The sequence below is a fragment of the Pan troglodytes genome, chromosome 23 (assembly GCF_028858775.2).
Source record: "Pan troglodytes isolate AG18354 chromosome 23, NHGRI_mPanTro3-v2.0_pri, whole genome shotgun sequence".
NCBI classification, from domain to species: Eukaryota; Metazoa; Chordata; class Mammalia; order Primates; family Hominidae; genus Pan; species Pan troglodytes.
In genome coordinates, this window is record NC_086016.1 from 47,701,818 (window position 1) to 47,729,051 (window position 27,234).

Consider the following 27,234-nt stretch of genomic DNA (forward strand, 5'->3'; position numbering starts at 1 on the left):
AATACTATTCAGCAATAAAAAGGAACAACTGTTGGTACAAGCCATAACTTGGGAAAATCTCATGGTAATTATAGCAGAGTGAAAAAAAAAAAAGCCAATGAATCCCCAAAGGTTAAATAATGTATCATTCCATTTACATGACATTCTTGAAATGACAAAATTACAGAAATGGAGAACAGATTAGTGGTTGTCAGGGATTGAGGAAGGATGCTTGAGTTATAGGTGGGTGAACCTATAAAGGGGTGCTGAACCGTTCTGGATCTTACCTGTGTGAGGGGATCTGTGACCCTGCATTATTAAGTTACATAGAGCTAAAGACATGCACACAGCTACTCCTGAGTAAAGGCACAAGTGAACCTGGGAAACCTGAGTAAGATCCGCACATTGTGTCACTGTCACCATCTGGGTTGTCACATACTATAGTTTTACAGATGTTACCATTGGGGAAAACTGGGTAAGGGTACACAGAATCTCTCTTGTGTTTTGTAAAACTGCGTGTGCATCTACAGTGATCTCAAAATAAAAATATTTAATTAAAAAAAACCCAAACTCGGTAAAGCACCTGTGTATATAACAGACTATCATGTTAGGATGTGCACTGCTGAAAACATTTCTTTCTGATTGCCATAGAATTAGTATAGTTGTCAGCAGACAGTTGGCTTTGTATGCGGGAACATGGAGCCTCTTAATGCCACCATTATGCCAGAAGTGCTTCTTAAATGTCTGTACACAGTTTGACTTTTTACCAACAGTGTATGGAATGCATCTTGTGATTTTGTGTATACGTGTATATCTTTTTGTGAAATGTTGTATGGAATACTTTAGAATATAAAAAAAAGTTTCTTCTGTAAACATTGACTGGCAAGGGTATTGAGAAGTTTGGGAATTAGAAACAAAGAGGTAATAACCAGATGGATGTTTTTGAGGCATGCAAGTGGCTCTTTTTGGGTCACATTGTCATCCCTGGGGCAGTGCTGTTTGTTAGGGTGTGCAGTCAGGTGACCTCCCCTGGGGGCACAGACTGTCAGGTTTGGGCCCACTCTTGAAGGAAAAAGCTGCCAGGTTTGGGCTCATTCTTGAAGGAAAAAGAATTCTTGTTATCCAAGGAAGGAAAAAAGGGGATGCTGAACAGGGGAAAAAATGGCAGATATCCACAAGGACTGTCAGTGTTTGGCGAATGCATGTCCTTTTCATTATCTGCTTTTGCTTCAGGAGGGAAATATAGTTTAATTTCTTTGATTTTTGTTGGAGTTGAATTCTGATACATTACTACTGGAAACAGGAGAAGCAGAATACCTTGATACTGAAGGGTAGACAGCGTAGCCAGTGTCACACTGCCAGTGAGTGTTGGACTGAGACTCAAACCCAGCTCTTTCTGAGACCAAAATCTGTGCTCTTAATCTTTACACCCACTGCCTCCCTCAGAGGACGACATTAAAGGAAGGGTGGCTGGGATGTGCATGTGTGTAATACGTTTCCCTCAGTGCCTGGCACATGTAGATTCAGGAAATCTATTTATATATTTTTCAGATTATAACTCATTTTCTTCTAGTAGAGGAAGCATCGCCATTGAATCAGTGGACTGATATTTTTCTAGTTTAATGCTACTCACGTTTAACCCATTGGAAATGTTATTTAACTCTTTTAACAGGAGAAGGGAGGTTATTTTCTAGACCAGCTTTGTAAGCTTTGTCCAAGTTGCTGTGTTAAGCAACTGTGGGTTAGATTTCCCAGATCTCACAACAAAGGAGAGTGGCATTTATTTTCCATAGCACATTTAAATCAAAATTTGTTTATGAGGTATAAAAACATTTTCTAGGTTTTTGAACTGATTGAAATCTATTTTACTCATGTTGTGAGTATAGCATCGCCATTGTATGCATGTATGGATATGGATAATAGATGACCTTCATTAAAAAAAAAATTTCCCTGAAACCCCCCGTCTTTAGGACTGTCTCTGTTTACGGGTGAGGAGTTCGCCTTTCACTGTCTGTTGGCATGTGCTCCTCGATGCCCACACAGGTGACCTTTACTACCTTCTATTTTGTATATCAGTATTGTAATGCAGATGCTGATTCATCTGCCTGCAACTGTTCACGTACTTTAAAATCAATCATAAATGAGAAAGATTGAGAGAAGGAAAAAGATGAGAAGAGAGACCTTCATGCATTTTGTTTTTTGGCAAGTGTGGAAAATGATGTAAAGTGTAGTTAGTGCTTTGGCATCAACAATGTGATTTGTGAAGGTTAGCTTTTCTGTGATGACATTTAAATGATGAATTTCAAGATTAAACTGAGGAGTTCCTTAGGAGAACTTAGCAGAGTTCTCCTATATGACCGTTCCTCGTCCTTAAAGCCTGAGGAGCCAGGTTCATCTGAATGGTACTTCCACCAAGATGCAGAAATACTGTCACTCTTTAGCAGAATGGTTATTAAGTAGAACGAAGTGTGAGCTTACTTTGCCTGTATATATTGCTTACATTACATACTGAATTATTTGATAGACAATATGTGGTTCAGATATCAAAATGCATAGTTTACCCCCAGCCATTTACCTAGTTCTTCCAACCACATCCCCTACTTCTCCCCACACTGTTGGGCTTTTTGCTTTTTTCACTAAATAGTACATTTCTGAGATCTTTCCATATTCCTATATAAAGACTTTCCTCAGTTAAAGATCTTTCATTGTATGAATATACCAGGATTTATTTCATCAGTCTCTTCTCTATGGGCATTCTGATTGTTTCTGTCTTTTCACGACTAGAAGCTACTGCCATGAATAGCCTTGGTTGCACATGTCATATCGCATGTGGACAAGTAATGATTGTAGAATAAATTCATAAGTGCAATTCTGGGTCAAAAGGAATGTGCTGTTATAATTTTGACAAACACTTCAGGTTGTCCTTCTTCGCTATTGTGCCAGTGTCAACTCCCCTGTCCCACATCATTGCTAACAGTGTTAGCAAGATTTGGATTTGCCAGTTCTGCCAAGGTGTAAACCGGCCTTCTTGCACAGTTTTATTTTGTATTTTTCTTATGAGTTGGAGAACCTTTTTTTTCTTTTATGTGTATTCTAATTTTCTTTACCTAATTTTCTACTGGGGTATTGATCTTTATCAGTGTATAGGAGTATTTTCTAGATTAGGGATATCACCCGTCATATAAAATAAAATACATGTATTTTTCTGTTTTTGTATTTTGACTTTGTTGGTGGTATTTTATTTTTTATTTTTTTGAGACAGAGTCTCTGTCACTCAGGCTGGAGTGCAGTGGTGCAATCATGGCTCACTGCAGCCTCAATGTCCCAGGCTCAAGTAATCTTCCCTCCTCAGCCCACTGAGAAGCTGGGATCGCAGGTGCATACCACCACACCTGGCTGATTTATTTTTTATTTTGTAGAGATGGGGTCTCACTATGTTGCCCAGGCTGGTCTTGAAGTCCTGGCCTTAAGCAATCCTTCCACCTTGGCCTCCCAAAGTGCTGGGAATACAGGTGTGAGCCACTGTGTCCAGCCATATGGTACTTTTTTATGTAAAAGTTTTTGATTTTTTTAGTAGATGAATTTATCAGTCTTTTAAAAAAATGTGTTCCGTAGTTTTGATAATAGCTATAAAGGCCTTTCCTCTACCAAGGCTTTCTTCTAGTATATCATTTCAATTTTGTTGTTTAAGTATTTGATTTACTTGGAATTTATGTTGGTTTAAAGGTTGCAGTGTGGATTCACTCTCATTTTTGTTTCAGATGATGCTGGTGGTCCCAGCAACAGAGCACTGTCATGGCTGAGACCTGTCTTCCCTTTTCCTCCGTCCTTGCCCTAGTCCCTATACCCTTACTGCTCCATCCATGGACAACTTTTTTACTTCAACTTTTGCTCCCTAACCACACATTCCAGCATGCAGAACTTAGTCCTTCCTTTACGATGTCTCAGTTCTACTATTTTAAGTCCTTAAGGATTTTATAAACATATTGATCAAATCACATTTATTGAACATTTATTAGGAGTTTTTTGGTTTTTCAAGAAGAAAATTTCCAAAGTGAAGCAGACCCAGTCTGTTGCCCACTGTTTAAAAACTGTTTATGTATATTGTCTGGTTTTATGTTGTTTAGGGTAGGGGGTAAATTGTTATTCCATTATGCCCAGAAGCAGAAGCGGTAGTTGGAGATTTTAACACCTGCTTTTCAGCCATGGGCAGGACTCATAGACAAATATCAGTATAGACTGATGTTTTATACATTACATAAACATGATGATATGGATCAAGTTTGTCCAACCTGCAGGCCGCATGCGGCCCAGGATGGCTTTGAATGCTACCTAACACAAATTTGTGAACTTTCTTATAGCATGAGTTGTTTCTGTTATTTGCTGTTGTTGTTGTTAAGCTCATCAGCTATTCTTAGTATATTTTATCTGTGCCCCAAGACAATTCTTCTTCTTCCAGTGTGGCCCAGGGAAGCCAAAAGATTAGACACCACTGATACAGATGATCTCGGTAGTACTGTCGTAGGTAGCCACCTTCACCTGAGTGATATTTATAGACCTTCCCTTAGTACTTCCAAACTCCACTTTCTTTTCACCTGCATGTGTCATGTTCACTAAGGTAGACCATAGGCTGGCCTGTACAAAAGTTTCAGTAAATGTGTAAGGGATTGAAATCATAGAGCACATTCTCTTACTCATAAGATGATTTCTAGAAAAATTCCAAACTTTTGGAAATTAACACATCTGATTGATTTGTCAAAAAAGAAATCACAGGCAAATTAGAAAATATTTTGAACTGAAGTATCAAGTTTTGTGGGATAAAGCAAAAGCAGCCAAGTGTGGTGGCTCATGCCTGTAATCCCAGCACTTTGGGAGTCTGAGAAGGAAGGATAGCTTGAGGCCAGAAGTTCAAGACCAGCCAGAGCAACATAATAAGACACTGTCTCTGCCAAAAAAATAAACATAAAAAAAGCTGCATATGGTGGCACATGCGTGTAGTTCTATCTACTTGAGAGACTGAGGTGGGAAAATTATTCGAACCTAGAAGTTTGAGGGTGCAGTGAGCTATGATCGCACAACTGCACTCCAGCTAGGTGACAGAGTGAGACCCCATGTCTTAAAAAGACAACAAAAACGAAAGCGGCGCTTAGAGGAGAGTTTATTGCTTTGAATGCTTCCTTTTTTTATTTTTTGGAGATAGAGTCTTGCTCTGTCCCCCATGCTGGAGTGCATGGAGTGCAGTGGCATGATCTTGGCTCACTGCAACCTCTGCCTCCTGTGTTCAAGTGATTCTCATACCTCCGCCTCCTGAGTAGTTGGGATTACAGGCATACACCACCACATCCAACTATTTTTTTGTGTGTTTTTGGTAGCGATGGGGTTTCACTATGCTGTGTTGGCCAGGCTGGTCTCAAACTCTTGGCCTCAAGTAATCCACACACCTCAGTCTCCCAAGTGCTGGGATTACAAGGTGTGAGCCACGGCCTCGAATGTTTCTATTAATAAAGAAAGGTCTGAAATCAGTGACCCTACAGTTCTACTTTAAGAGGATAGAAAAAGAAGAGCATAGTAAGTCATGAGTAAGTAAGAAAGAAAGAAAGAAAAGATGACAGAAATCAATGAAACGTAAGACAAAAACAATAGAAAAAATTCACAAAGGCAAAAGTTGATCTTTGACCAACAAAATTGATCAAGAAAAAAGAAAGAGAGCACTAATTACCAACACTATGAAAGAATGTGTAGTTGTCACATCAGTCTTCAATAAACTCAAACCTTGGTTGAGGCAACTTTCTTCACCTGAGACACTCTGAAGACCCACGCTTTTGGGTCCTGACTTCCTTTTGAAGCCCTAATAGTATTTTGTCGCTTGTAGTTCTCCAGACACACTGCCGTTCTTTCCTTCTTGCTGTTTTTCTAAGTCCTTTTTTTCCCCTTCTAATTTAAATGCTCTCTTCTTTTCCTTCTTCTAGGGATTGGCAAAATACCTCCTCTAGCCTGTTTGATCTTCTTGCCCCCTGTCTATCACCCCTCTTGCCCCCAGCCTATTGGTTAGATACATTTGTTTCTATTATATAATCCTTAATGTGTATCTGTCAGCACTTAACATGTTCTTCTGTAAATTATCTGTCTAAATATGGGTCTTTATTGTTTGGAGAATATATTTGGCAATATGGCTTGTGACTTGGAATATTGCGTTTTTGCTATTCTTATGGGAAAATGCTTTAAATTCTAAGTACCTGAATTATGAATGAGCTTTAAGATCTCAATTTAGTTTGTGTATCCATCTGGGATTGCATAGATTTCTATTGACCTGCCCAGATTGATAGGAATACTGTTTGAGAATTTCAAATATTATCCATGGTTTTTAGGAATATTTTACATCAGAGTGTTGATCAGCTATTTTAAATGCTGTAGAGGAAATAGAATATGTATTTGGATTTCACTTTTATGTGAAGTGACAGTGTATTGTAGTAGTTAATATGCTTCATTTGGTTATCAGACTGAATATAGTTTTATTGTATTATTGTATTGTTAAGTGATTAAACTATGTGTCAATATATTTAATGCTTACCATCAATTTTTATTACTATAACCTGGTTATAATCAGTATATTCCTTAGTTCTTAAGTCTTTTCCTCAGATGCCCTCTGGTAAATATAATTCATAATTAATTAATAATACTGTTGAATCTTTTTAGTTGTCACAGGGGTACTTTGAAGAACTATGCCTATAATCTTTGCCTTGGGGTTTCCATAAGTTGATCTCTTAAGTTTAGATGAGTGCATTGCTTGACAATGAGGATGTTTTCTTGGTAACTTGAGAATTCTTAAAGAGTGAATAATCAAGCCAGTAATGGAAGTGTGACAAGTCTTTCTCTGGTTCATTATAGCAGTTAACTTCTGACTAAACCAATTTAATATGTTTTTTGTTTATACCTGATCTTGTTGCTAAATGAAGAATTTTTCTTTCGCAACTTAGATAACAGCTATAGTAGCCCTGTCTTCCCATTGAATCAATTTAAATTATTTCAATAAAGCTTTCAGAAGTAAAATTGGAGAAAAATATTTTTAGGATTTTTTTTCCTTTTAGCTGCTGATAGATTAATAGTGTGTGAACCTTTTAAAACATTTAAGATTACAGCAAATCAAAAATTCACTGAAAAGAAATGCTTTTGTGTGTAAGTGGTGCCTATAAAGTAGATAAGGGCATGTCTCTTTTACTATGTTTCAAGTAACCAAACTTTCCTCCTCTTTTTTCCCTAGGTTCTTGATTATTACAGACCTCTTTCTGAAAAGCCCGGAATTGGTACAAGCCATGTTTCCCAAACTGAACAATCAAGAAAGGTAACCCCCCAACCAGCGTGGTCTTGAGTATTTAGCATTCCATATAGGGTATTCGATGCACGTGACTGAAAAGCTGTGTGGTTTCTGAGTTGGCACAGAATCTCTAAATACATGTTTCTGTGTTGGTAATGGTTTTAAGTTGGTTGGTTAACATTACAGCTTAGCCACAATAGGCAGTGATTTATGGAGGGTAGCAGGATCCAGGTTGGTGCCATTATTCAGTAAATGCATATTAAGAAAAACATTAAGAACAAAATATTATGCATGTGCCTGGATTTTAGAATAGGAATTTACGTAACTGTGTATTACAGTTGAATATTTGAGGTCTACTCATTTATCTAGGTCATGGGTGTTATTATGTGTGATACACTCTGCTAGGTTTATAGGTTTCTAATGGATGATTTGGACTGAAATAAAATGGACACCCGCCCACAATGTCTCAGTTACTGCAGTAGGAAAAACAGTGACCCAGGAGTTCTAAGACACTGGCCCTGTGCTTTGCTGTGATTATCGTTCTTTATGTGACCTTGTTGGGATTCAGGTTCGTGTGTGTGTGTATTTTTTTTTTTTTTTCCTAAACCTCTATGGTAAGGTACAAGGGATTCAGTTTCTTGACCTGTAAATTAAGGAGATTGAATAAATAATTTGCAGTACACTTCATTTCAATAGAATATATTTTTCCTAACCTTATTAGAAATGTTGCCTTAGGAAAATAACAAAATATATTCAGAAACTACAGATCTAGTGATGAAAATCTCTTAAAGTTGTTAATCTTTTGATTGTAGTCACGAGTTTTAGTGGTTTTGGACTTTTTACTTTGTATTTAGGTTTCAGTAGTTAAGCTTTGTGTACTTTTGTAGTCTTTTATTAATTAGGTCATTTTTCTTCTTTAATATCTCAAACAGGAAAAGCTTATGCTTTTAAAGTCATATGAAATACCAGGTTTATAAGTCCAATTCCAGTGCTCCTTTCCCTATATGTATACCCCCATTACAGATAGAGAAGTATTTGTAGTTTTTTGACCTAAAAGAAATAATACGATATACAGTGCTAAAAATTAGTATTTTTTTTTGCAGTAAGGAACACCTGAATACAAGAAGAATGCACAGTTTAATTGTATTTTAATATTCAAGCTGATATTTTCCATAGTCTATCAAAATTATCTATTTTTAAATGATTTATTACATAACTACATGATGATGGTAGACTAAAAATGTTTTATTTTTATTGATAAAGTTGTATCAGGTGCATCCTTACTTCATTCAAGGTTCTGCTCAGTTTTCACCTCCTCTTGCCCCTGCTTTATTTTTCTTCTGGAGGAGATGAGCTGTCATTTCATCACATCATTCATTCATCGTGTTGTGTCACATACCTGCTTGTTATTGTAGCACATTTCCGTTAGATTGTTGGCACCCTGAGGGCAAGGATTCATCCCTTCTTATTCTTCATTCCACATTTCCAGTCAGTGGTTGGCACACAGCAGGTGCTCAAAAAGAAAAAAAAAATAGTTTTTCAGTGAAAGCATGAGTGAATGAATGAATATTCTTACTCAGTAAAGTGTTCCTCTAGTATATTGATTAATGTAATCTTATCTACTAAGTTGGAAGCCTCAAGGTTATACTCAGCTTCTCCACTTTACCTTTTCAGTTCATACTGGTCAGTAAACCTTATCAGTTATACTATCCCAAGGTCTTATGTATTTATTCTCTTTTTTGTCACAGCCCTAGTTTACCCTATGGAATCTTTGACTAGATTTTGACAATAGCCTTTGTCAAAAAATTGTGGTAAATCACACATAATATAAAGTTTACTATTGTAACCTTTTTTTTTTTTTTTTTTTGGAAAAGGTATAAGACAGGGTCTTGCTGTGTGTTGCCCAACCTAGAGTGCAGTGGCTGCTCACAAGTGTGATCGTAGTGCACTACAGCCCCAAACTCCTGGCCTCAAACAATCCTCCTACCTCAGCCTCCCCAGTAGCTGGGAGTACGGGTATGGGTCACCATGCCAGACTACCATTGTAACCATTTTTTAATGTACGGTTCAGGGGTCTGAAGGATGTTCACATTGCTGTGCAGTCAACCTCTGGAACTTTTTCATCTTGTGTATCAGAAACTCTGTACCCATTAACAATAAACTACAATGAGGTATCACTTGATACCCATTAGGATGGCTACTATCAACAAACTGAAAAGAGGAAGTTTGGGCAAGGATATGGAGAAATTGGAACCCTTGTGCACTGTTTATTTCCTACTGGTGGGAATGTAAATGGTGCATCTACTGTCTTAATCTGCTTTCTGCTGCCATAACAGAGTACTGGAGAGTGGGTAATTTATAAAGAAAAGAAATTTATTTCCAACAGTCTGAGGCTGGGAAGTCCAAGAACATGGCACTGGCATTTGGTGAGGGCTCTCTTGCTGTGTTATCCCATGGTGGGAGGTGAGAGGGCAATTGAGTGCATGTGAGCATTACAGAGACACAGTCCCTGCCCTCACTGTGAGGGTAATAACCATGTGTTGTTATGTACAAGAATGACAGTGCTGTGTAAATTCTTAAGCTTTTTTCTTGTGCTAGTTCTTTTCATTGTTGTCAAAATTAGTTGACTTCTTCACCCAGAGGCTGGTAGTCTATTCATGCAGATTACTTGGTGGGGAAATTTTGGATATAGACTCATCATCAATTCGCGTGGCATGATTCAGCAAAAATGAGAGCCTACATTTACATACTTGTCTGGTCTCCTTTCCAGGTGAATTGGAGTGAATATTAACAAATTGGACTAGCTGCTCGTGGTAAACAGCTTGTGTAGTTTTCCGGTTTATAATCTCTGTGTACAGCATAGTAGTTAAGGACAGATGCTAGTGCTGCCACTTACTACTTTGGATAGGTTAATGAAAATAATAGTAGCTACCCCATGAAATTGTTATGATAACTGATTGAAATGTGTATAAAACTCTCAGTGCCTGGCATGTAATGGTCACCCCCGTAAACGTGTTGCAGGGAAGAAGATAATTGACTTTTGCATCAGAAAGAGTTCAAATACCACCTCAGTACCTCTGTAACCCAGGGCAAATGCCTTAATCTATAACATGAGCTATTGCTATTTCTGCTTCCATGCTATTACTACTATTACTGCAACTACAAGTCTAACAACTACTACTACTATGCTGATGACCTTGCCGTTTTCTCCAGGTAGCATCACCGTTATGTATAGAAGGCACCATGTAGCCCTTGTCATTTAATCCTCACAGACTCTGTGAAATAGGTATTATTCTTGACATTTTCCAAATTGGAGTTCTGAGGCCTGTAGTTCCAGCTACTCGGGAGGCTAAGCCAGGAGAATCACTTTAACTCGGGAGGTGGAGGTTGCAGTGAGCCAAGATTGCTTCACTGCACTCCAGCCTGGGCAACAGAGTGAGACTCTGTCACATGAAAAACAAAATAAAACAAAACAGGAATCATAATTTTAAGGCAGACTATGTAAGTACTGTATTTAATCAGGGGAGAATTAGAAATAGAATGCTAATGACAGGCAGTGATTGAGAGACAAAATTATGGCAGCATGGCTCTGTTTGGAGAGGTGTGTCTGGTGAACCCAGAGCAGCCTGAGTGATGATTTCTGGGTTAAGGGAGCAAGACTTTCACACCAATGTGTAATAATTCTAGACGGCTGTAGCCTCTAACCCCTTTAGCTGGGTCTTTCCTACTTTTGCATCCTTCACACCACAGTGAATAAGTCAATGAGTAACTAGCATTTGTTAGACCACTTGTATTCTTTTATATTTTCAAGGAAGAGATAGAGGGTTGGGTGAAGTGTCTGGTAGGGAGACCCGTATACCAGACTAAAGAGCTTTTAGACTCATTCCTTAACAGTGGGAACCATTAGAAGGTTTAAATGGCAGATGACTTAATGTAAGTAGGATCATTTAATGAAGGATAGTCTATTCTGAGGTGATATTCAAACTTAGTTTGTACTTTTATATTTTAAAGATTCATTTCTGACTTTGACCGCTTCTTTCCTTTGAAATCACTCAGTACCCACATCGTTAGCTCTCTCATCTTGTAACCATATAATAAAGCTGCATTATACAGGCGGCATCTGCTGGGCCAGGGAGAAGTTGAGCCAGAGGAGGCTGGCCTGTGTGTCATTGTGTAAGGAAGGCAGTGTGTGCTTCTACTCCCTTTAGCACTTGCAGATCTCCCTGCACCTCATCCGCTTGGACCCCCGGAGTCTCCTGTTGCTGCTGAACAACTTTGATTTCCACCACCTTGGGGCCCACCCTTCCTGTCCTCACCTCAGGACTGCCCATTTGGGATCTGCCCCTGATTCAGGATCTGCACTATTGTTTGTTTTTTTTCTTCAGTTGTAATCCATCTGTTTTCTTTCTCATTTCTCCACATCCCTATCTGTGGATACCTTAACACTCACAAATCTGATAAAATTATTTTCTTCTATTTCATTACCTATTCAAGAAATAGTGAATTAGGTGCCAAATTCCCTGAAGCCAGGGATCCTGACTTCTTGTACTTAGCAATAACTGTTACATTATGTAATCCAATTTAAAAGGAATATATTTAGAGTACCCATTTGGGCCACATGGAATAGGTGGCTTCTTAGCATTCCTTGAAAGTCATATGTGTGTGTGTGTTTATATATATATATATGTGTGTGTGTGTGTGTGTGTATATATGTAGATAGATCCACTTATGATAGAGATATATATAGATAGGTATATCTATATTTTATATAGACATAAAATTTCATTAGCTTTTGGGGTACAAGTGGTTTTGGTCACATGGATGGGTTGTATAGTGGTGTGGTTTTGGTCACATGGGTGGGTTGTATAGTGGTGTGGTTTTTGGTCACATGGATGGGTTGTATAGTGGTGTGGTTTTGGTCACATGGGTGGGTTGTATAGTGGTGTGGTTTTGGTCACATGGATGGGTTGTATAGTGGTGTGGTTTTGGCTACATGGATGGGTTGTATAGTGGTGTGGTTTTGGCTACATGGATGGGTTGTATAGTGGTGTGGTTTTGGTCACATGGATGGGTTGTATAGTGGTGAAGTCGGCGATTTTAGTGCACCTGTCACCTGAGCAGTGTATATTATACCCGATATGTAGTTTTTATTCCTTACCCTCCTCCTAACTTCCCGCCTGCTGAGTCTCCAATGTCCATTATACTACTCTGTGTGCCTTTGTGTACCCATAGCTTAACTCCCACTTGTAAGTGAGAACATATGGTATTTGATTTTTCCATTTCTGAATTCTTCACTTAGAATAATGGCCTCCAACTGGGCATGGTGGCTCACACCTGTAATCCCAGCACTTTGGGAGGCGGAGGAAATCAGATCACTTGAGACCAGGAGTTTGAGACTAGCCTGGCCAGCATGGAGAAACCCCGTCTCTACTAAAAATACAAAAATTAGCCAGGCGTGGTGGCGCATGCCTGTTATCCCAGCTACTCGGGGAGGCTGAGATATGAGAATTGCTTGAACCTGGGAGACGGAGGTTGCAGTGAGATCACGCTACTGCACTCCAGCCTAGGTGATAGAGTGAGACCCTGTCTCAAAAAAAAAAAAAAAAAAAAAAAAAAAAGGCTTCCAGCTCCATCCAAGTTGCTGCATAAGACATTATTTCATTCTTTTTTATGGTTGAGTAGTATTCCATTGTGTATATATATATCACGTTTTCTTTGTTCATTCATCAGTTGATGGGTACTTAGATTGGTTCTATATCTTTGCAATTATGAATTGTTCTGTGATAAACATACGCATGCAGGTGTCTTTTCCTTTGGGTAGATACCCAGTAGTGGGATTGCTGGATTGAATGGTAGGTCTACTTTTAGTTCTTTGAGAAGTCCCCATACTATTTTCCATAAAGGTTGTACTATTTTACTTTCCCCCCAGCATTGTATATGCGTTCCTTTTTCACTACATCCATGGCAACATCTGTTGTTTTTTTTGACTTTTTAATAATGGCCACTCTGACAGGTTAAGGTGGCATCTCATTGTGGTTTTAATTTGCATTTCCCTAATGACTAGTGATGTTGAGCATTTTTTCATGTTTGTTGGCCATTTGTAGATCTTCTTTTGGGAAATGTCTATTCATGTCATTTGCCCACTTTTTGATGGAATTATTTGGTTTTTTCTCACTGATTTGTTTGAGTTCCTTGTAGATTCTGGATATTAGTTCTTTGTCAGATGCATAGTTGCAAATGTTTTCTCCCGTTCTGTTGGTTGTCTGTTTACTCTGATGATTATTTCTTCTGCTGTGCAGATGCATTTTAGTTTAACTAGGTCCCATTTATTTAGTTTTTGTTCCATTTGCTTTTGGGATCTTAGTCATAAATGCTTTGCCTTTGACAATGTCATAAAGTTTTTCCTAGGTTTTCTCCTAGAATTTTTATGGTTTCTGGTCTAGATTTAAATCTTTGATCCATCTCAAGTTGATTTTTGTATATGGTGAGAGATCTAGTTTCATTTTTCTACTTGTGGCTATCCAGTTTTCCCAGAACCATTTATTGAATAGGAGATTCTTTCCCCAGTTTATGTTTTTGTATGCTTTTATGGAAGGTTAGTTGATTGTAAGTATTTGGCCTTATTTCTGGTGTTTTTATTCTGTTGTATTGGTCTGTATATCTAGCTTTATATCAGTACAATCCTGTTTTGGTTACTATAGCCTTGTAGTATAATTTGAAGTTGGAGTAATGTGGTGCCTTAGAATTGTTCTTTTTGCTTAAGATTGCTTTGGATATTTGGGCTCTTTTTTGGTTCCATATGAATTTTAGGATTATTTTTTCTAATTGTATGAAAAATAATGTTGGTATTTTTGATAGGAATTGCATTGAATCTATATATTGCTTTGGGCATATGATCATTTTAATAGTATTGATTCTTCTAATCCATGAGCATGGGATGTATTTCCATTAGTTTGTGTCATCTGTGATTTCTTTCAGCCATGTTTTATAGTTTTCCTTGTAGAGATCTTTCACTTTCTTGGTTAAGTATATTTCCAGGCATTTGATTTTTTTTTTTTTTTTTTGCAGCTATTTTAAAAGGGACTGTGTTCTTGATTTGTTTCTCAGCTTAGTTATTGTTGACATATACCAGTGCTACTGATTTGTGTACATTGATTTTGTTACCTGAGACTTTACTGAATTCATTGATCAAATCTAGGAGTCTTTCGGTAAAGTCTTTAGGATTTTCTAGGTATATGATCATATCATTGGCAAACAGAGATAGTTTGCCTTCCTTTTTTCCAATTTGGATGCCCTTTGTTTATTTCTCTTCCCTGATTGTTCTGGCTAGACCTTCCAGTGTTATACTGAATAGAAGTGGTGAAAGTGGACATCCTTGTCTTATTCCAGTTCTTAGGGGCAATGCTTTCATCTTTTTCCCCATTAAGTATGAGGTTGGCTATGGGTTTGTCATGTGTGGCTTTTACTATTTTGAGGTATGTTCCTTCTATGCCCAGATTTTTATCATAAAGGGATGCTGGATTTTGTTGAACGTTTTTTCTGCATCTATTGGGATGATCATATTCTTTTTGTTTTTAATTCTGTTTATGTGATGAGTCACATTTACTTGGGTATGTTGAACCATCCCTACATCCTAAGATGAAACCCACTTGGTCATGGTGAATTATCTTTTTGCTGTGCCGATGGATTCAGTTTTCTAGTATTTTGTTGAGGATTTTTGCATCTGATGTTCATCAGGGATATTGGTCTGTGGTTTTCTTTTTTTGTTATGTCCTTTACTGCTTTTGGTATCAGAGTGATACTGGCTTCATAGAGTGAATTAGGTTAGAGTTAGGTAGGATTCTCTCTTTCTCAACCTTTTGGAATAGTTTCAGTATGATTGGTGCCAATTCTTTGAATGTCTGGTGGAATTTGGCCATGTATCCATCTGGCCCTGGGTTTTTTGTTTTTTTGGCAATTTTTGTTATTGATTCAATCTCACTGGTTGTTACTGGTCTGTTCAGACCTCCTATTTCTTTCTGATTCAAACTAGGAGAGTTGTACGTTTCCAGAGATTTGTTCATTTCCTCTAAATTTTCTTGTTTGTTTGCACAAAGGTATTCATAGTGTCCTTAAATGGTCTTTTGTATTTCTGTGGTGCCAGCCATAATGTCTCCATTTCCGTTTCTATTTGAGCTAATTTGAATTTTCTCTCTTCTTGGTTAATCTAGCTAATGGTCTATCGATTTTATTTTTTCAAAGAACCTACTTTTATAATTTGATCTTTTGTTTCGATTTCATTTAGTTCTGCTCTGATCTTTGTTATTTCTTTTCTTTTGCTAGCTTTGGGTTTGGCTTGTTCTTCTTGAGACAGGGTCGTGCTGTGTCACCTAGGCTGGTGTGCAGTGGCACGATCACTGCAGCCTTGACCTTCCTGGGCTGAAGTGATCCTCCCATCTCAGCCTCCCAAGTAGCTGGGACTACAGGCATGCACCACCATGCCTGACTAATTTTTTAATATTTTGTAGAGACAGTATTTGACTGTGTCGCCCAGGCTGGTCTCAAACTTTTGGGCTAAGCAGTCCTCCTGCCTTTGCCTCCCAAAGTGCTGGGATTACAGTTGTAAGCCACCACACCTGGCCTAGTTGGTTCTGTTTCTCTAGTTCTTTGAGGTATGATGTTAGATTGTCAACTTGTGGTCTTTCAGACTTTTCGATGTAGGCATTTAGCACTGTAAACTTTCCTTTTAGCACTGCTTTTGCTGTATCCCAGAAGTTTTGATAAATTATATCTCTGTTATCATTTATTTTGAATAACTTTTAAATGTCTGTCTTGATTTCATTGTTAACCCCCAAATCATGCAGGAGCAGCTTGTTTAATTTCCGTGTATTTATGTAGTTTTGAGGGTTCCTTTTGGAATTGATTTCTAGTTTTATTCTATTGTGGTCTGAGAAGATACTTGATATAGTTCTGTCTGTCTGTCTGTCTGTCTGTCTGCCTATCTATCTATCTATCTATCTATCTATCTGAGACTGAGTCTCGCTCTGTTGCCCAGGCTGGGGTGCAGTGGCACGATCTCGGCTTACTGTAACCTCTGCCTCCTGGGTTCAAGTGATTCTTCCGCCTCAGCCTCCTGAGTAGCTGGATTACAGGCCCCTGCCACCACGGCTGGCTAGTTGTTTTTGTATTTTTAGTAGAGATGGGGTTTTACCATGTTGGCCAGGCTGGTCTCGAATGCCTGATCTCAGGTGATCCCCCATCCTCGGCCTCCCAAAGTACTGGGATTTCAGGTGTGAGCCACCACACCCAGCCAATATATTTTGATTTTAAAAAAAATTAATTGAGACTTGCTTTGTGGCCTGCCATGTGGTCTGTCTTTTCTTAGGTCTAGTAACTGTTTTGTGAATCTGGGAGCTTCAGAGTTAGGTGCATATATATTTAGGATTATAATATCTTCCTGTTGGATCGATCCTTTTATCATCATATAATGACCTTCTTTGTCTTTTTTTTTTACTGTTGTTGCTTTAAAGTCTATTTTATCTGACATAAGAGCTGTTCTGCTCGCTTTCGGTTTCCATTTGCATGAAATATCTTTTTCCACCCCTTTTACTTTGATTCTGTAAGACTCCTTATGTTTTAGGTGAGTCTCTTGAAGACAGCAGGTATTTGGTTTGTTTTTTTTTTTTTAATCCATTCTGCCAATCTGTATCTTTTAAGTGGAGCATTTAGATGATTTATATTCAATGTTAATACTGAGATGTGAGGTACTATCCCAGCCATCATGTTGATTATTACCTGGATATTTTATGTTCTCCATTGTGTTACTGTTTTATAGGTGCTGTGCATTTTGTGCTTTCAAGAGGTTCCATGCTGGTGCCTGTTGACCTTTTATTTCAAGCTTTAGAACTTTTAGCCTCAATTTATTTTTAAAGATTATATATAAATAAGGGAAAACAGAAATTCTCTAATACTGTGCTCAACTGAGTGGACCGTGTATTTGTTTTATTTTGGATTAATTATTGTCACAAGAAATCTGACGTTTTAGGAGTTTTGAAAATTGCTAAGGTCTGTAGGTGATTTTTCCAGACTGATGATATTTCCCATCATTTGGCCACAGTACAGGAAGCGTTTGGTATAGTTTTATTTCTTACTTGAAGCAGTAAATAATTTAAATTTTTTTCTTGGTAAGAAATGTTCCATGCCTAATTTGAGTGTATTTACCCTTATTTGCTAATAAGCAGTTTAGATGTTCGTACCTTTTCTTCTATAGAAATTAGAATTATACCTATAATCCCAAATCAAAATGTAATTTTGAGCAAATGTGCTAATTGATTTATGCTAGACAGATTGACCTATGTGTGATTCATTTTTCCTAGGAGAAGGAAAGAGATGGTTGAAAAGAAATATTTATTTGGTAACTTATATATTGATGTAAAAATGGCACAATCTTGGTCTTCAGATTTGTGTTTGTGTAAACTAAAATAAATAGTAAAGTTTCACAGTAAAGACTATCAAATGAGTGGTTAAAGCACCTGGCTCAGGGCACAGATTGAATCCTAGCTTAGACTCTCAGTGGTTTTGTGACACTGGACAAGTCAGTTGACCTCACCAAGCCTTATTTACCCACCTTTAATGTGAAACTAATGGCAGTACCTGCCTCATGGAGTTTTTGTGAGGATTAAGTGATACAATGTGTGTAACATGCTTAGCTCCGTAGAAAATAGTGAATGAATGTTAGCCTGTTTCACTTTGCTGTTGCTAGTGTCGTCGATGTGTTCATACAAAAAACTGAGCATGTCTAAAATGTCCAGTTATTTTAATGTTGAAAGTAATGGACATAAAAGGTGCATTAAGCAATTCTAGTTTCTGTGGCCAAGACACATCAAAGAAACGAAGAATTTTAAAAATAGGTGATTGATGAAGATTAACTTTATTCATGTTTTTCCTAGCTAGACATTAGAAGCAAGGTAAGGAATTTAAAATAATAATATTCCCTTAAAGTTGCTTTCCTAGGTATTTTTAGCATTGTATAATTTAAGTATTATAGATTCATGCAGAAATCCTTTATGTTTTACAGAGTTACACTGTTAGACCTTATGATAGCCAAGATAACGAGTGATGAGCCACTCACCAAGGATGACATCCCTGTGTTTTTGCGGCATGCTGAGTTGATTGCAAGCACCTTTGTGGATCAGTGCAAGACTGTGCTCAAGCTGGCCTCTGAGGAGCCTCCTGATGATGAGGTAAGGGAGGCAGATTTCCCAATCTCGGGGAAAAGAGAATGGACAGATTTTCTAACTCAGCCAAGTCCTGTATGAGAATTCTTTTTTAAAGCTTTAAAAAATATTATGTAAGTAATGTATCCATATATGAGAATAGTTAGAACATTTAGATAAGGGAAAACAGTGTCCTTATTCCCATCCAGAGTCAATGACTTAGGCAAATTCTGGTTAATTTTCTAGACAGATGACATCAGATACAGGCACACAGACATAGACATGTGCACATATGTATCTATTAAAAGTGGAGCCTTTCTGTGCCTTCTGTTTGCAGGTTCCCATTTTTTCTTCGGAATGTAAGCTCTAGGAGGGCAGAAATTTTGGCTGTTGTGTCCATAGTACTATGTATATGGTAGGCACTGAACAAATATTTGCTGAATGAATAAATAAATAATACATTGTAAATGTCTTTTTAAATAAATGCCAACATAGGCTGGGCACGGTGCCTCACACCTGTAACCCCACTTCTTTGGGAGGCCAAGGCGGGAGGATCGCTTAAGCCCAGGAATTCCAGATCACCCTGGGCAACATGGTGAAACCCCATCTCTGTAAAAAATACAAAAATTAACTGGACATGGTGGCACATGCCTATAGACCCAGCTGCTTGGGAGGCTGAGGTGGGAGGGTCACTTGAGCCCAGGAGGTTGAGGCTGCGGTGAGCCATGATTGCCCCACTGCACTCCAGCCCGGGTGATGCAGTGAGACCCTTGTCTCAAAAAAAAAAAAAAAAAAAAGCCAGCATAACATTTCAAGTAAAGAATTTCCTATTTATTTGTCCAAATCCCTGTAGTTGGACATTTAGGTTGTTTGTTTGTTTGTTTGTTTGTTTGTTTTGAGACAAAGCCTTGCTCTGTCGCCCAGGCTGGAGCACAGTGGCACAATCTTGACTCACTGCAACCTCTGCCTCCTGGGTTCAGTCAATTCTCCTGTCTTGGCTACCCAAATAACTGGGATTATAGGTGCACACCACCACCATGCCCAGATAATTTTTGTATTTTTGGTAGAGACGGGGTTTCGGCATATTGGCCAGGCTGGTCTTGAACTCCTGACTTCATGTGATCTGCCTGCCTCGGCCTGCCAAGGTGCTGGGATTACTGGCATAAGCCACCACATCTGGCAGTAGGTTGTTCTTATTTCTACTTATTTTAGATAATACTGTAGTACATGCCTTTATAGTTACATCTTTGCACATTTCCACAGCTATTATCCTAGGACATAATCTTAGAAGTGAAATTGCTATGTATAAGGATATCACATGTTTAAAGCTCTTGATACATACTTCCAAACTGCTTTCTAGACAGTTTGCTTCTTCTCTTCTTTATAGGAGATTCCTAGTTGTATACTGTCCTGGTTAATTATTTAAACTATTTTTTATTCTCCTTAAGCCTACCTTAGATCATTCAGGTCTTGTTTTATCAGGGCATGGAAGGGAGCTTATGTTAATTCTCTATCCCTTGTCTTTACTTCAGAACTCCCTGTTTTTATCTATTCTCCCTTTCTTCTGTCATAAAGTTAGAATTGTTCTTTCTCTGGACCACCCAGCTGTAAAAGGGATGCACTTGTGATACAACAGGGAAGAATCTCAGAAGTGCTGAGGGAGAGAAGCCAGACAGACTAGAAAACATGCTGGCTGATTCCATTTCCGTGGGATTCTGTAGCAGGCCAGATATATCGGTCATGACAGAAAATAGATCAGATGTCACCTGGGTCTGGAAATGAATGAGTGGAATTGATTGCAGGGGAACACGAGGGAACTTTCTGGATAGTAGAATGTGGCACTTAGCTGTATACCTTGACACAACTTTGTACTGTATGCTTAAGATGGGTGTATTTCACTGCATGTATATTATACCTCAATAAAGCTGATTTAAACAATAAAAGATGATAGAGAGTTCGTTTGTATGCTGATATGAATAGTCAGGTAGAGAGGGAGTAATTGATGCTGGAATCACTGTTGGCAAATGGGCAACACTGGAGGAGAGGGATTGGAATCCAGAGTGGATACTCATCCACTGCCCACAGGCGGGAATGTAGAGAATGTGATCCGATACTGTGACTGTTAACTCCTGTTGTAAATGCAGCTCATGGCTATGACTGCTCGCCCACGAGAGTGTATTTCCTTTTTTGTGAATATACTTTCGTTCAGGACCATTTTGATATTGATTTTCTGTGCTTTGTCATATAGACCATGTTAGGTCTTACTAATCATTTCGTTACTTTAGTTCTCATTTTCTGTGATAGGAAAGAAAGGTCTTTATTCAGGGGCTTGCGTTTACTTTCTGGAGATAGATTTGCCTTTGTTTCCAGCAGGAGGAGCAGTGAGTCGTGCTTAAGAAAAGTTTTAAAAATTCTCTAAGAGACAGAGAAAAGACAGATCACAGCTTTAAACTTTTCAAGGCACTTCTGTTTAAAATATAGGTGATTTCAGTATTGTAGTGAGAAATTCCTGGTGTAACTTTTCATATTTAGGAAAACTTCTATTTTTCCTTTGGACTTTTTTCTTTAAGATGGGAAGTATTTTTATATATTAACGGAATGGAAAGTTGTAGACTGGGAACAGTGGCTCATGCCCGTAATCCCAATACTTTGGGACGCCAAGGCGTGGGAGGATTGCTTAAGCCCAGGAGTTGGAGACCAGCCTGGGTAACATAAGGAGACTCCATCTGTACAAAAAAAACAAAGAATTAGCTGGGTATGGTGGTGTGTGCCTGTGGTCCTAGCCACTGGTGAGGCTGAGGTGGGAGGCTTGCCTAAGCCCAGAAGATTGAGGCTGCAGTGAGCTGTGATTGCGCTGCTGCATTCCAGCCTGGGGAAGAGTGAGATCCTGTCTCCAAAAAAAAAGAAAAAATTGTAGGCAGTTTTCTTTTGCAAAGCCAAATTAATTTACTTTTGGAAGTTTATTGAGCTATACATTTATGACTTGTGCGTATTAATGCACATATGTCATACTTTTTTTTTTTTTTTTTAAAGAGGACCACTTTGCCAGTATTTAAATATGCCGAAGACCAAGTGCTATGCTGGAGCTGGCCTGTGGTGACTTCTAAGAGTTGATTATTAAGTGCTTAGAAATTTGTGAGCTGATTGTTAAATTGTTGGTACCTTGAAATCATCCATGGTGGAAGTAGTTGTGCCATGGAAACCAGCAAATGCTACAAATCAGGGTTTTCCACCTGCCTCTTCCACCCCAACCATTCTTCTGCCAAACCACTGCATTTACTCATTGGTGATCTTTTTAGGACAAGATAGATATTCAATAAAGTTCTCAATGCGATGACTGAAAAGTGAGAATGGAAACAGTTATATTTATAGCATGTGTTTTTTAATTTATGTAATTGTTTGGCTTTAAAATCCCAAGGTTTTCTTCATACGTTTCTTTATAAAAATAGTTTTGGGTTCTCATGTTAATGTACTTATTCCTGTCTTTTGATATATTTTGTATACTTGTTTCCAGTTTTTGATATATTTTTGTCAGTTCAGAATCTTGTTCACTTGTAGCAAGCCTTGCCTTTTCTCTGAAAGCTCAAAAAACATTCCTTTTAGCTTTGTATTTTCTGATATCCATATATTACAATAATTGTTGCCAGGTTGTGGGATTTGCATTCTGTTTTAATCTTTGCAACCCCAGTTTAGGCCATACTGTAGTACCTGTTATGCAGTAGGTATTACATATTTAATTACATAATACATATTTAATACATATTCTACAATAAATAGTGTATTTTTTCCACATATTAAGGGCTTAAATTTTTGTATTACGCAAATAATGCTTGCTTTGTTGTTAAAAATTACTTAAGCTGAAGTCAGTGAAACATAAAGTTACAAAGTTTTAGCCAAGCGTGGTGGCTCATACCTGTAATCCCAGCACTTTAGGAGGTCGAGGTGGGCGGATTGCCTGAGGTCAGGAGTTTGAGACCAGCCTGACTAACATGGTGAGACCCCGTCTCTACTAAAAATACAAAAATTAGCTGGGTGTGGTGGCGGACGCCTGTAATCCCAGCTACTCGGGAGGCTGTCCCAGCTACTCGGGAGGCGGAGGCAGAGAATCACGTGAACCCCGGGAGGTGGAGGTTGCTGTGAACCGAGATTGTGCCATTGCACTTCAGCCTGGGCGACAGAGCAAGACTCCCATCTTAAAAAAAAAAAAGTTACAAAGTTTTCCCCTTTTTGCCCAGCCTCCATTTGTTTTCTGTAGATCTGCACATCCTTTTTTTGTTGTTTTCTTTTCAAAGGTCTTTTTTTGTATATACACACCTATATGTTTTTTGTTTTCATTTTTTGCACTATTCTTCAACTTGCTGTTTTTACTTATGATGTAACTTGTACATCTTTGCACTTTAGCATGTGTATATTCATTGTATGTTTTTAATAGTTGAATAATATTTAACTGTATAGACTCATCATAATTTTTTCATTTGTTCCCTATAGACTTTTCAGCTGCTTTCAGGTTGCTTTTTTTTTCTTTTAACCTTTACAAATAATGTTATAGTGAACATCCTTGTACAAATTTTGGATAAGTAAATCTAAGATTATAAATTCCTGGAGTTGAATTGCTGGGTTGAAGAATTATGTGTATTTAAAAACTTTAGAGAGATTTCTAAGTTGCACATCAGTGCAACACAAGATTGCACGAGTTGCCTTTTGCAGATCTGATTTAATTACTATTTCTCGTTAATGTTTTTCAGTGACCATTATGTTTGTTTTTGCATATTAGGTTACTCTTTAAAATGCATTTATTAAAAAGCATTTTCTGGAAATTAATCTTTCTGTCATACATACAGTAAACTATTGTTTATGTAATTTTTGTTTGAATTTATTTCTGATGTTCCGTTAGCCTTGTAGTCGTTTTTTGTTTGTGTTTAATTTAGTTGAGGTTATCAATTTTATCCTTCTGGCCTCTGGATTTTTTTTTTTTTTTTTTTGACAACTGACAGCCAAGAAGATTTTTGTTTGTTTGTTTTTTAAGTAAATTCTCCACTTAGATTGCGGAAATACAAACCTACATAGTCTAGTTCTTTCAGTACTTAGTTCTCATTTTTTATTTATCTAGAATTTATTTTTGAGTAAGGAGTGAGTTATGGATCCAAATGAATTATTTATGTCTTTTGACTATCCAAGATTATAAAATCTTTTGGTGTGAGACTGGCTGGGTTTGAATCTTGATTTCTTCTGTTACAGGTATATGATCTTGGAAAAGTTACTCAGCCTCTCTCTGCCCTTCTTTTTCTTGAAATGGGTTTTATTATTATTATTATTATTATTATTATTTTGAGATAGAGTCTTGCTCTGTTGCCCAGGCTGGAATGCAGAGGTGTGGTCTTGGCTCACTGCAACCTCCGTCTCCCAGGTTCAAGCGATTCTCCTGCCTCAGCCTCCTGTGTAGCTGCAGGCACCCACCACCATGTCCGGCTAATTTTTGTATTTTTAGTAGAGATGGGGTTTCGCCTTGTTGGCCAGGCTGGTCTTGAACTCCCGACTTTGGGTGATCCACCCGCCTCGGGCTCCCAAAGTGCTAGGATTATAGGCATGGGCCACCGTGCCTGGCCAGGTTGTATTTTAATATAAACATTTAATATGCAGATTGGTACATAGTTAATGTTCCCTAAATGTTATCTGTTATTATTTCAGTACCATTTAGTGAATAATCTTATCCTTTCCACTAATTTTTTTTTTTAAATTGAGACAGGGTCTCACCCTGTTCCTCAGGCTGGAGCGTAGTGGTGCAATCGTAGCTCGCTATATTCTCCAACTCCTGGGCTTGAGGATCCTCCCACCTACCTATATCATATCCTAAATTCTTTTATTTATTTGGATCAATTACTGGTTCCCTCCAAACAAATTGGAGGGAACCAGTAAGATGTTAACAACTGGAGAAGGGAGAATTCAGAGAGGTATGTGTTTATATGCCATAAAGGAACACCGAAATGAACATACAAAAAAATGCAAAAACTGATCTATCGACAAAGTAGTTGCAGTCCAGGCAGATATAACTAATTTGCATTTTAATGGACAGGAATAATTCTGTATTAATATAAGTTTTCTGTAACTTACAAAGCTGTAAAATTGCTCAAAGATACGAAATGACAGTGTTAACTGAGACAGGTGAGCTAGACAGGAGACTAATTTTTTTTTTTTTGCTCACTTCAAAATCTTTCACAATGTTCCCTTCATTTGCTTGTCTTTTTTTTTTTTTTTTTTTTTTTTTTGCCCTAGTGCCTAATTTAATTAATATTAGTTTCATAAGACTTTTAAATATCTGGAAGGGCATTTTACTCATTAATCTTATTTTTTAAGACAGTAATTTTTCCTGGCTGTTCTTTCGTTACTAATTTCCAGATACTCATTAGAAACACTTTATTAATAAAATGATTTTAATGACTAAAATTGTGAATGTGTTAGGTGGGGATAGATTAATTTTCTTTTAGGTTTATTTTAGTTAATATCATAGAATTTAAGAGCTGGAAGGAGACTTCCAGTTCATCTCTTCCAACCTCAAATTTTATTTCTGTCATTTTAACGTGGAAAATTTCAAACATAGACTAAGAAGAATGTGTACTTATACTCCATATGCCATCCCCTGGCTTCAGCAGCTTCCCCTTCATCACTATTCTTCTTTCCTCCACAGTTCCACTTATTCTTATGCCAGTTGCCGTGGACTGAATCAAAGCTCCAACATATTTCATCAGTTACTCTAAAAGATAAGGAGTTTTCAGACACAAGTATAATATGAAGAGAACATCTAAAATAACTAATAATAACATTTATTATCAAATAAATAGTATTCAGATTTCCCCCATTGTCTAATAATCTTTTTCAAGTTTATTTTGTTGAAACACCTTACAGATAAGGGCCATATGTTGCAAGTGATTGACATAACTTTACTCCAGTTTATAGGTTCCCCTTTCCTCTTCTTTTTTTCCTCTTTGCTACTTATTTGTTGGAGAAACTGGGTTGTTTTTCCTGTAGACTTTTCTAGATTTCAGATTTTGATGAGTATGTCTTCAGGGTGGCACTTAACATATTCTTCTTTACCTTGCATTTCCTGTGAATGAAAATTAGTTCCAGAGGCATATTCAGATTTGGGTTAGTTTTTTTTGTTTATTTTTTGCAGTAGTGTTTCACTGTTGATGATACTACTTTCATCAAGAAGCACATGAGGCTTGGTTATCTCTTTGTGATATTAGCAGTCATTAATGATCACCTAGATCCATGAATTCTTTAGGGGTTGCAAAATGGTGGCATTTTAACATTACTGTTCATTTTTTGTTTATTAGCAGGAATATTTTTTAAAGAGAAACTTTCCCTAACCAATTCTTAGGTTCTGTGAGGTACACTGGATGAAGAAAGGCAGGATAAGTGCTCGATTGTTTTCCCTCTTGATTACCAATCTTCAGAGTAATGAGTTGGTTTTGTGGCATCATTCAAAGATGACCAGTGAGTTGGTTTGTTTTGTTTTATTTTCATTATGAAGCCATAGCTTTAAAACCGCTTGATTTGTTTTCAGTCCGTTACCGTTGTAATTCTTTCTGATGTTTAATGTGCCATCGCTGGCCGGTGGGAGCCTCATCAAGTTGTTTCTGATTCCGAATTTCTGACATGACCCTAGTAGCCTGTAATAGCGTCTTTGTTGTCTGCTATGACAAGATGTCCAGGGTTACCTTTTGCATGGGCTGTCCCAGGTCTATTCTTGAAGGAGCAGTGGTATCTCAAGATAACAATCTAGGCAGCTACACCTTTAACAAAAGAGGTTGATGAAGCTTTGTGAAATTGATGGACTTGGTCAAGATTCGTTTTAACATGGTACTACTAATCTAGACTTCTAATCTAGATTTTTCCCACTTAACTCTTTAGCAAAAGAAGGCTATGATATAAAATTAAAGATCCAAGACATTAAAAATATGAGTTGTTTTTTGCTATTTATTTTGAGATTTCAGAATACTATATTAATGTATTACCTTTAAATCTCTTAATTAGAAAACAGTAAATACACATTTAGAACTAACAAGGAAGTAATTTGTCTTTCTTTTGAAGAATGTTATCTCTCTCTCTTTTTTTTTTTTTTGGTTGAGACAGAGTCTTGCTCTGTTGCCCAGGCTACAGTCCAGTGGCGTGATCTTGGCTCACTGCAACCTCTGCCTCCTAGGTTGAAACAATTCTACTGCCTCAGCCTCCCTAGTAGCTGGGATTACAGGCACCCACCACCAAGCGTGGCTAATTTTTATATTTTTTTTAGTAGAGACGGGATTTCACCATATTGACCAGGCTGATCTTGAACTCTTGACCTCAAGTGATCTTCTGGCCTCGGCCTCCCAATGTGAAGAATGTTATCTTTATGGACTAACTTTATAATCTCTGCCACATTTTGTCAAATAATGGGTACTTTAAAAATGGGGTTCAAAATCTATACAAAAGTTACATTTAAAATTTTTGTATAGACTACTTAATGCTATGCAGTTGGTACTGGGTAGTTTGTTGGTCATGCAGTGTATTTGATAAATTATTTAGTAGCTATGTGAAGTAGCATTTTCAAATAATACTGTCTTTCTGATCTACCAAGATATTGCATAGAAGTTCATATTTACCCAGAAATTATGCAAGTTCTTAAAGCCAGAGTTTTTTCAACCACAGCATTTTACAGGATTTCAGTGGACAGGAAATTAATGTATTTTATGGGATATTTGTATC

The 27,234-nt window shown here is 37.6% G+C and overlaps 1 protein-coding gene across 2 annotated transcripts in view; it reads left to right on the top strand.

The window, feature by feature from the left end:
* Positions 1-27,234, top strand: part of ATXN10 (ataxin 10) — a 175,272-nt gene that overhangs the window by 39,875 nt on the left and 108,163 nt on the right. For both annotated transcript variants that reach the window (XM_054675394.2, NM_001280473.1), the window contains 2 exon segments: positions 7,241-7,321; positions 18,351-18,516. In XM_054675394.2, coding sequence (XP_054531369.1) covers positions 7,241-7,321; positions 18,351-18,516 — 247 coding nt within the window.